The sequence below is a fragment of the Puma concolor genome, chromosome F2 (assembly GCF_028749965.1).
Source record: "Puma concolor isolate L17-30 chromosome F2, mPumCon1.1.hap2, whole genome shotgun sequence".
In the NCBI taxonomy this organism is placed as follows: Eukaryota; Metazoa; Chordata; class Mammalia; order Carnivora; family Felidae; genus Puma; species Puma concolor.
The window spans coordinates 68,789,679-68,801,162 of NC_141684.1; the positions used below are offsets into that span (position 1 = coordinate 68,789,679).

General features: G+C 47.3%; 1 protein-coding gene across 1 annotated transcript; it reads right to left on the minus strand.

The window, feature by feature from the left end:
- Positions 1–1,609: 1,609 nt before the first annotated feature.
- Positions 1,610–5,272, minus strand: BHLHE22 (basic helix-loop-helix family member e22). Its single transcript, XM_086695000.1, has one exon. It carries the CDS (start codon positions 4,405–4,407, stop codon positions 3,286–3,288), a length of 1,122 nt encoding a protein of 373 aa, XP_086551126.1. The 5' UTR covers positions 4,408–5,272; the 3' UTR covers positions 1,610–3,285.
- Between the last annotated feature and the right edge of the window lie 6,212 nt (positions 5,273–11,484).

Here is an 11,484-nt window from a genome sequence, read left to right on the forward strand (position 1 = left end):
TGTACATATTCGTCTGACATTTCAACTTATCCTCAACATCCTCTCCTTTCCCCATCCGTTTCAAGTCTCTTCCAAGAGTAAGACTGGAGATTGAATGAATGATCAAAGAATAAAAGAAGTATGAGCATTTCTTTTTCTCCTGAAGTTCAAGATTTGTTATTTGTACAATTTCTAACAATAGCTAAACAACACAGAGGTTACAGAGTATTTCAAGGAGGCCTTCTTAATAATGAGAAATATCAAGCAGTAAATCTTGCAGCAAATGTATGTCCTATAATGTTAATATGCAAAAAGAAAAAAAACCTACTGATGGTGGCTGCGGTTAATTCCTAATCAGAATGATGGACAGCAGGGCCAGAACAATACAAACTAATGGCTGTGTTGCTGATCACTTTACCCCTTGATTAAAGACACCCAATTATGGCGCAGAACAGTGTCGTAATTATGTTTCTTAATCACATCCAGGAGGTTTAATTGCCTTAACGATGTGTTTCATTAAATGAATTTAGGTATTATAGTCGACAGTTTTCATACACAGTTGTTTTCAAATTAACATAATATTAGACATCGTCATGGAAATTGTTTTAATAATCATAATTAGACGCACCCAGGCTTTGTCTGGTAAATGCTGAGAGACGGTCTCTTCCTGCCTGGGGGCTGCCCTGGTCTGTTCCCTCCCTCTACCCCCACTCCCTGACTGGGAGGGCTCCAGCTTCAAGGCCTTTTGCTGTTATGTTTTCTGAAAAGTTACAGGTTCTGATTAATCTTTTTTGATGGCAAGTGGAGCAGAAAATATCCTCCCTCACCCCCCACTAAGTTTGATGTCATTTAGGGATATCATTATGAGCAGAGGCTATGCAGACAAAAATGCATGTAGCCTACTGCCTACAGAGGAAACACTCTAACAACCCATCACCACCACCACCATCTCCATAACCTCCACCACAGCAAAAATCAAGCCTTCTACATTTGAGGACATTATTAAGATCCAAGTACAAGCCTACACAGACATTCTTTAAAAGAATCAATTCTCAACCCGATCCCAATATAGTCCCTAAAAATCTCATTAACAAGCCACACTAGTAAGTTTGGAAAATCTCTATGGGCATTGTTTACACTTATAATTAAGCCTGGTTGATTTTCCTGTTACAAAAGAGAAAAAAGTGGAAAGCCACAACAAAATCCATTCTCAGAGAATCCAAACCCATCTCTTTTCCTGGGCTTTCAGGCAGTTGGAGATAGAAATTTTGATTAAATTCTTTAAGAAACTTTACCCTCTTTGATGGGCTCTGGCATGGTTAACAGTGCCATACAAGTGGGAAGAGTTCCAGAGGCAGCATGGCCTTCAAAGTTCATGCCAGCAGATAGGAACTCTGGATCTCCTCTGGGTCTCACCAGTGACCCCACTGCTCTCTCCTCCCATGACCAGGCCCAGCCATCATCCTACAGACAAGTAAACAAGTGAAGTGGGGCTACTCCTGAGTGGGTATCCCTGCCCAAACCCTAGTTCCACCTTCTCTGAAACTCCTTTCTTTTTTGTTACCTTTCAAGCAAAGTAGCACAGAAGAGAGGGGACTGCTCCTTGCACAAAGCACAGCATAATAAAATGTTTGATCAAAATATTTTAATAAAGATTCTTTCTGACATAGATACACATACAAATGGTCGTACATAGCTGTCATAGTCTGATTGACCTATTTGATATATATATCATTCTTTACACATCCAAAACCCGCCAGTAAATCCATCATAGCTCCCAACTCGCCGTCCAACCTGACAAGCTGAATTTGTATCATCTGCAAGGAGTGGAAAATAGCAGGACTCCATTTTTAAAAAAGGTTTTCTTGATTTTCATAGGATAGAAAGGCAGGCAAACAGCCATGCAAACTAAAACTGAAAGCTCACTTTGGGTAAATAGCTTCTTGCTCTTCCTTAGTTTTATTTTATTTCTTTTTAAATTTTATTTTTTTTTTTTAGAAAAATAACAAAGGATTTCACACCATAGGCAAATCAAACCAGTCTTTTAACTTAAATAATTCTCCACAGTTAAAATAACTTATATATGTACATATATATTAAAAGCAATTAAATTAGACCTTTTAAAAATGCACAGCACAGCCTGGAAAAATATTTGCTTAGCATGTTCTTACTTATAGGATCTATTGCTGTGATGTCCTTCCCTTTTAGAATGCAAAGGAGTCCCCTTTCAAAAAAAGAGATCAATTCATTCATCAATTAAGAATACACCTTCCTGTAATTTTTGGACTGAAGCAATTTATTAAAGCTCAATTTAAATACAGGGATGATGCAACTGAAAATATCCAGGTGACCTTTGATAAACCTAAGCAGCTCAGATACATCAATATGTCTCTTCATACTTGTTGGCAAATAAACCTTTTAAACACTTGGCACACAGTATAAGTTAATCTATAAAACAGAATTTTAGAGGCATTAAAAAAAATCTGCACAAAAGACCCATGACCTTAACACATGATAAATATTGTTGATGTGGAAGGGTCATTGAAGAATAACAAATAAATACCATGAATTGTTAATACATCATTGCAGAGTGAAAAGTAACAAGGTGCACATAAATATTTTTAAATGCAATTCTTTCAGCCACAGTCAGTTTTTTTTTTTTTTTTATATCACTCTTGCCAAAACTTTTGAGCATTTTCACAGGATTAAAGTTCAGAGACAATAAAAAATACAAGTCTTTCATAGCAATGTGTCTCTTTCTGGTTTTCTTCCCCCACTTAAATAAGTCTACATTTCAAGTTTTTCTCCTGGCTCAGAATCAAAATTTATTTTCAAGTGCCCTTTCTGATTTGTCTGAATGAATATTCATCCCACAAGCCACCCAACCCCGGGCTCCTCCTCTGCCCCTCAGCACTAGCCAAATTCACAATTATTAGTAGGATTAGTATTTTGCCATTTAATAAATACCTCCACGCTTAATGACCAAGCGACTACTTCCCAACTTATATTTTAAGCTTCCTTGCGGTCTAGGCTGCCACCAAAGTTGCCACTTTTCTGAGAAAAAAAAAACATCCATACTTCATCCCAACTCCACCTCCCTCCTCCCTCCCTCCCCACCCCAAAGACCGAGATTCTGGGGATGTCGAGGCTAAAAGTCCCGTTTGTCTCTGATACTTCTCAGTTTTCGCCTCTGTTTTGTTTGCAAGTGTTTCACAACTACGAGAGGACCAAAGTAAAAGGGGTGGGGGGGCAGCTTTTCACTTTCCTCTAGCTTTGGGGTCGGTCTAGTGTTTTCCGGGGGTGTGTTTAAGGCTTCTCCGTGCACTGTTTGCAGAGGCTGGAGGAGACGCTGTTAAACAGGGCGCACTTCTCCGGACAGGAGGCGGCCGGGGGCAGCCCGGCGCTGAACGGGTAGCCGGCAGCCTGCTCGTAGGCGCCGAGCGCCGGGTGCAGGGCAGCGGCGGCCGCCGCCGCCGCCGCGGAGCTGGGCAGCGAGGCGGCCGAGATGGCCTGGCCCTGGTTGAGGTAGGCGACGAGGCGCCGCATCTCCTCCAGGGCCTGCGCCTGCATGAGGATGTAGTTCTTGGCGAGCAGCAGCGTGGCGATCTTGGAGAGCTTCCGCACCGAGGGGCTGTGCGCGTAGGGGATGACCGCGCGCAGCTCGTCCAGCGCGTCGTTCAGGTCGTGCATCCGCCGGCGCTCCCGGGCGTTGATGTTGAGCCGCAGCGCCTTTTGCTCTTTGGATTTCTTGCTGCTGCTGCTGCCGCCGCCGCTGCCGCCGCTGCCGCCGCCGCCGCCGCTGCTACCCCCGCCGCTGCCGCCGCCGCCGCCGCCGCCGGGGCCCCCCGAGGGGGCGCTGGCGCCGCCGTGGAGGTGGGCGTTGGAGCAGCCTTCGGCCGCCTTGGCGCCACCGCCTCCCGCACCCGGAGAGGCCCGCGGGTCGGCGCCTCCGGCCCGCAGCACCAGCTCGCAGCGGCCGTCGCTGTCGTCGTCGGGGCTCTGCTCGCCGCCGCTGCTCTCGGCCACCGAGCCGCGGCTCGCACTCTCGCCGTATTTGAGGCACAGGGCGGCCCCAGCCGGCAGACTGCTCAGGCTAGGGTCGCCCCCAACGCCGGTAGAGCCCACGAGCAGCCCGGGGACGCCCACCCCGCCGCCGCCGCCGCCTCCCGCGCCGCCGCCGCCTCCCCCAGGCGGTGGCAGCAGCAGCCCTGCCCCCTCGGGGTCAGCCGGCTCGAAGCAGCCCAGGGGCGAGGAGGAGGACGACGCCGGGCGCTCCCGGGGCGGCGGCGCCAGGGACAGGTCCATGCCCGGGGGCGTGGAGCGGAAAGCCGCCTCCAAGCGCTTTGCGGTGGAGGCGCTCAGGCTCTTGTGCAGAAAGAGGTCGTCTTCGCCCGAGGCGGCTGCGCCGAGGTGCAGCCCGCGCTCCATGGTCCGGCGCCGGCGCACAGCCCCGGCCGGCCGCGCCGGCCGCCGCCGCCTCGGCTGGGGAGTCAGGCGGCGCCGCAGACGCGCCCGAGCCGGGCTCCTGGGCTGGTGCGCGCGTCGGTCCCGGTGCTGCTGGCAGCCCTCTCCCCTTCTTTTTCTTTTTCGCCTTCCCCCGCGCTCTCCGCCTCCTCTTCTTCTTCTTCTTCGTCTCCAGCCGATGGTGCTGGCTGCTGGGGCTCACCATGGGCCGCGGCCCCGCATGGTGGGAGGGTGGGCGCGGAGGGAGTGGAGCCGCCGCCGCTGCCGCCGCCGATCTGAGCCCAGCCCCGCGCCGCCTCTCCGCACCGTTTATCTTGCTTGGATTCACCTTCAAGAGATTTCCGGACCCATCAACCAGCCGCCGCCACAGACGGGGGAGTCTTTTACATCATTATCTCTGAGTAGGTTATTATGAAGAAGACTCGCCTGTTGGGACAGCGCTTTCTACCCAATCAGGTTAACGTTTTAATTAATAGGATTAAAACGGTAACAAACAATCGCAGGCGCTATCTGGCCGCGAGTCTGAATAGTTTCATTTCCCAGGTCTGAAGACAGGCAGCAGCTAGAGCTTTATAAAAGGCGCCTGCTCCATTATTCTGCGTGCCATCTGTATACACAGCTTAGCGCATATGTTTGCAAGGCGCTGGGTCCTGTTAGTAACCCAACAACTGCCTTTAGCTTGACATGTGTGGCGACTTTCACTCATCAATGAGCACACTAAAAGCCCTACTTAGAGCCGAGGATGTTCTTTGCTCCTTCAGCAAATTGTGGCTCGGCGGCAAAGCCTGGGAGTCCCGGGGAGAGCAAACGCCCCCATCCGCCGCACCCCACCCCCACTGCCCTTCCCTCGCCACTGCTGTCTCATCTTGTGCTAAATTACCCTTCCGGGAGAGAATTATACTCCACCCCTGTTCGTGGAATGATCTGGATTTGGTGACGGGACTTTCCGGGGGGAGGGGGCGAAGTAGTGTCCCGCTGGTTTGCCGAAAATTCACCCAAGATTCTCAGCTAGTAAGGGAGCAAAGCAGTCGTATCCCTGGAACACACTGCCTTATTTCCACCCCGCACGCCCATTGCCCATTTCCTATCCCATTTCCTATCCGGATGACCAAAAAAAAAAAAAAAAAAAAAAAAGAAAGAAAAAAGAAAAAAGAAAAGAAAAAAGAAACGAAAGAAAGAAAAGAAAAAAAAAGAAAATGGAGAACAACTTGATTATGCAGCCCATTAGATTAAAAAAAAAAAAAGGAAGAAAAGAAAGAAGGAAGGGGTGCTTTTTCAGCGGTCTCCAAATGACTGTGACAGTGATGGTGATCACGAAGCATATGATTTCCTACGCGGGAGAAAACTGATTTCTCAAACTTTCCTCAAGATTAAAATCCAGTTGTTTCAGAATAGTCAACTCCACCAGGAGTCAAATCCTCTCACACACCAAGTGGGGCACTTGAGCGTATTTATTTACCCGGAGACATAACCGACAGCCAGGAAGCCATTCAGGGACATCTGGATGTGCCTCGGTTGTTCTTGGAGGGCTGGGAAGGGAGAGCTGTGAAAACGAGTGCTCCTTTCCGGATGGGAAATGGTACACGCGGTCCTCTAGCTCCTGAGTTCGATCTGGGAGCACATGGTATTTAGCGGCTGGTTTTCATCCTTATGACATAAGTAAAAACAATATTTCCCAACGCCTCCGATAAATCTTTCTTATGTGGCAGAATTACTGAAGCCTATGAAATTTTTGGTTTCTCTGGTTTCATTAAAAACCTTTTAATTGTGGCTTTCAGAGTTGGCCCCAGGTGTTGGACTCTTTTCATTACATTTTGCTCTAATGTGATGAAATTCTAATTCTCTCCTTACCATATGGTTAAATTTCCCCACTGAGAATTAGTTGAAAAAGGAGAAATAATCTATTAATCTCTGTAATAGATTCACAAATGAGGTTCGCCACAGAACCTGTTTTTGAATGGTAATATCAGAACAGTTGGGCGCCTTATTTCATAAAGGAGGGGTGAGGACGACACCGAGGCGTCTGCATTTTCACCTGGAAAGAATGAAAAGGGGCTCTGCGGCATCTTTCCAAAATAATTGCCTGAGAGTCAGTCTCAAGGGGACAGAACTACTACGCTGTCGTCGGTTACTTTCGCGCCTTCGGATTTACTGGAATCCGAAGACTGAGAAAATGCTATCGGGCTGTGGGAAGCTATCCAGCCGAGGACCCAGGCCGGGGGTTCTGGAAGGCTTGAGCCGGCCCACGTGTCTCGCTGGGGGCTTAAGAGCACGTTTACGTGCAGGGCGGCCTCTCGCTCCCCGCTTCCCTCCCACTTTCCCTCCCCCGGCGCTTGCAGCTGTTAACCTCTCCCTTTAGGAAGCTGAAGACACGCTCCTGGTGCTGCTTCTCAATTAGCAGCTTTGTTTTCACCGGGATCATAAACAAAGGTTCTCTGTAAACATAGGTGAGCCTGGTGTGTGCGTGACAGTAACTCCCCAAAGTCCTCTGGCCACTTACCGAAGGACTGAGACTGGCGCCGTCGCGTCTCTGGCCGGAGTGGCGACACGTCCCCGGATGTCTGACGTGGTTCTCCATCCAGCCTGTCCATCTTGTGGGCCCGCACTGTCTGCGCTACGCCTGCGTTCCTGATGGCCCCTCTGTGGGCACTAGACGGGCGAAGGATCGACCATGCCCGAGTCCGGTAGAGTTCGTGTTTGGCTGCTGGCCGCCACACAGGGCCATGCCCCGCAGGGCCGAAATGGCCGAGCTGGAGCACCACGCAAGGTGGCAAAGGCACCGCCCGTCCTGGCTAGACCTGGGGCCCTGGCCGGACCCCGGTCCATCGGCGCTATTGTATAACTCAGCACCGAGGAGAGCACCTCGTGGCCCTTCCCAGACCTCACCTCCATTCCTTCCCCTCTTCCACCTCCCTACTCTTCTTCCCTGGCCACCCAAACTTCTGGAACAAACTTTTGCGCAACTTTATTTCACTTAGTAGGAGCCAAAAAGCTCTCTCTTAGACGGTTCAAGAAAATCCCCCCGGTCTCCCCGGAGGAGGTGGTTGCTTAATAGTCACTGGAAACTTAGCTTTGGGAAACTGCCGGAGAATTTATAGAAGCTCTGAATGTGGGCCTTATAACAACCGTTGGGGAATGCTCTTTGAGGTTTATGCACTCGTAAACTTTTGCTGATTGCTTCTGGGAAGTTGTCAGGCACTTAACACTGCATTTATCTTACAAGGCAATGAAAACACATCTGCCTGGTGTCTCGTTACCTGGTTTAATCGTCACCACCCTCAGTCATGGCCTAGACTCCCTCTCCTCACTTGAGTGGGATCCCACCGCCTGGTTTCTACCAGTGGAGGACTGGCGTCAGCTGCTCTGGCCGCAGGAACTCTGGATAACTGTGCTTGAATTTTATTCTGCCAAGAAGCTGAGAAAGGACCCGGGCTCCCGATGCAACTAGAAAATTAGGAAGGTAGCAGTGAACAAACCAAAATAAACACCTCCAGTGTCTGCCCGGGAAGAAAGGGTAGGAAATGAGACCTCGGCGAAAACTCCTGACCCACAGATGACCCCTTGAGAATGATGCATAGGAAGTTAAATACTCGGACTCAGCAGTTTGAGAGAAGGTCACTGTGAGTTACCTAAGCAATTGGGGGACAAGAAACACGGGGGACGTCTCCTCCGTCCCCAGCAGGGTGGAGGAGTATCAAGCCCTTCCGAGGGCCGCAAGGGCGGGTGGACATCAGGCACCAACGTCCAGCAGGGTGCCCTTGGTGCTACCTGGGTTGATGCCGCCAGGCTCATAGCCTGACACACATCCGGCCAGGGAGCTTTCTCTGCTGCGTGTTGAACACCAAATGTACAGACGCCGGAACATGTTGTGCAAAGATGAATACAGTTTTGTTACAGCAGGAGGGAACATACCTACCGCTTTGAAAGGATTCTAAAATATTCAGCAACCAGCACCCCAGTGAAATTACAGCACTGAACTTCAAACTAATTTTTTAGGTCATAATTAAATTTCTTAGTGGTCATCTTTATTAATATTTGCTTGAAATTTGAAATAGGAACCTAAATAAAGTAAGAACAGAACACAATCCAACGTACTTTGAAAGAGCAAACCCAGGAGTTGTTCTTTGTTGTTTCTATAGCTCTACTGAACAGTTTACTTATCTAGATTAAAAAAGTTAGGAGAACCCCCAACACTGGGATTTGGGTGTCAGTCTGTGTTTTCTGAAAGGGAAAATTGTCTTGTGTGTGTGTGAGAGGGAACATTCTAAAAAGGAAAAGCAAAGTTTGCCAAAAATGACATGAACTTTCGCTTGGGAGCTGTTCTGAAAGACCAAATTTCCTGAGAGTGATGGGAACCCTCTCCGGGTTGCCCCTTCCTGGAGGAGCCCAGCCTGGAGGGTCGCAGGTGGCCACAACCGCGGAGAACCCAGCGCGGCTCCATCTGGGGAAACCGCCCCAGGAGTGCTGTCTCCGAGCCCTCCCGGACCGTGTCCAAAGCGCGCAAGCAGGGCGTGCCCCCAGCGCCAATCAGAGGCGCGCTGACCTTGAAGTTTCATTTGCCCCTCGCCAGCCCAGTGCTGTCTGGTGGCACTTGGGTCAGCTTGAAGCCTGTACCGCTGGGGTTCATCGTCCCGATCCTCGCTGCGTTTGGGAAAGCACGATCCATTCGGTGGCGGAAAGACTCAAGCCCATCAAGCGCCTGAAGTCAAGCCTTCCTGTGTCATTCTGTCATCAGTATTTTCTCACCCTCTTCGCCAGGTGCTTCCTACACAGCTCACTTGCAGAGACGTGCCGTGGTTCCACGTGTGTCCTGGGATTCGCGGGGCTAATGAAGAGGGCAGCGAGAGTGCTGGGGCTACCGGAGCTGCAACATTCCTGGCAGCGCGCCAAGGGCCCCAGCACTGCAATTGCTCAGAAGCGCTTGGCAATTCCAAGGACTTCGCCCAGGAAAAAGTTGAAACCTGTTGATCTAAAAATAAAGTTCTTTCAGGAAGATCTTCCTTTATTTTAAAGAAAAGAGGGTCATCCTCACGACTGTTTGAACAGACATAGAAGGGAAACCCTCGGCCCCGGAGAAACAGCTTTTTCAGCACGACTGTGAGACCCACAAGGGCGCGCTGGTGGGTTTCCTAGCTCGCCACCAAGGGCCCACTTGGCTTCCGCGAGGGCTTTCCGATTGTGGGGACTCTTAAGGGGAGGGGCGCAGGAAGGCAAGCAGAAAAACTTCACGCTTGCCTGTCACTTCAGAGACCCCAGAGAAGGAGATGGAGATAGAGGAAGACTAGTGAAGTTTCTGGAAGAGTTCATTCCCTCCTTGGTTAGCTGCATTCCTGCATTCCTGCATTCGGTTGCACTCCCTTAGGGCTGATACACTTATTTGTTTCCTCCCTGGAACCTTATCTTCATCGAATGTTGGAAAGCATTTTTAAAAGACAAATTGTTCGCACGAAAAAAGGTGAACAATTTTAAGGCTTGCCTTGTGTCCATCAATTAAGAAACACTGCCGAGAGTTCAGTTTGGCTGTGGGATTTTAGCGCTGCGATTTAAAACCCACAGCGCCATCTCCTGGCAATGAGGAGAATAAAGAGGTGGATGACAATACTATTTAAACGCTGAATATGAAATATTCAACTATGAGTCACTTGATTTTACGCCTCCAAAACTATTTCTGTGATAAATTGATTACGATTGCAAGGCGTGAGCTGGAAATTTGTGATCATTTAAACAATCCTGGAAGCTAATTATTTGTAAATAGAAGTTTGCATGTTATATTTACATATACGTAGTTTTTATAGGTGCAGATATAGTTCTTATTCTGAGGATTGGTAATAAAGTATGATTCCTTATCATATATACATAATTTTAAGGAAGAAAATATCCACAGATTAATTTCTAAATCAGGATTTTAATTAGTCATTTTATGCAAAAGATACTGTAACTTTATAAATACCTCAGTGCTCTCAGGAATTAATTAACTAGTGAAAACCCAGTGCTGAGTACTATTTAGATACTTTAATCACCAAAAGATTTCTTTTTGAAGTGTAGGTATTTTCAGTAAAAATAGTTCCCTTCCTTTGCTTTCCATATATGGTAGAAATACTTAGCATTTATGGTAGAAAGGAGACTAATGTGAGATGGTGGTGTGTTGAAATATTAATTCTCCTAATTATTCATCAATTTTTAGCAATCAACATTAGTAAATAATCTTCCCCATTCTCCTCAGTAGCCCTTTGCTTTCTTTATTTAATAAATCTTCTCATCACATAATCTTTCAGAATGTCTTATTTAGGCTTTCTGAGCTTGCAATATTGTCTGTAGCCAAATCATTTCCCTAAATTTAATGCATATAATAGAATTATGGATACCTAACACTTTTATGAATTAAAGCGTTTCTGAAGTATATTTTCACAAGCTTTGATCCTTTTTATAAATACAGTTAAAATCCAGTAAAACTTTGAGATGATATCCTAATTGAAAACATTTCTCATCTTTGATTATATACACAGGCCAGCTGCTTGTAATACAAATAAAAGTAGATATGCTTTCGATAGTGTACAAAATATTATGAATATCCTTCAAAAATATTGTAGATCAAACAGACAAATGTAAACTTTACTTCAGTTGAAAGATTAATTTTATTTGATTCATTAAAGTGAAAATCTATTAAGCCAAATATTTGGACTCATTTACTCTGTCAATGTAAGAGTTCCTGTTAGAAAGAAATTTGATTATATATAGGAGGAACTAGATAAACAGATGGTTAGCTAGAGAGCTTTTCACAGTTAAGTTTTGAAATTTAAATGGAGAAGTTTGACACCTTCTCAAACATCTTTGATGAGGTCATTTGATCTACTCTAGCAATGCAGTATTGTTGTACATAATCATTTTAACTTATGTTTAAGAGACATTAACTGGGCTTTTCTATTAATGTGTTTGGCTGAAAACTATACTGATTGAGTTGTCCACTTGGAAAAATACGCTCACACGCACACACATACGCACATGCACATTTGTGCTATATTTACACCTTGGTAAGCAAGT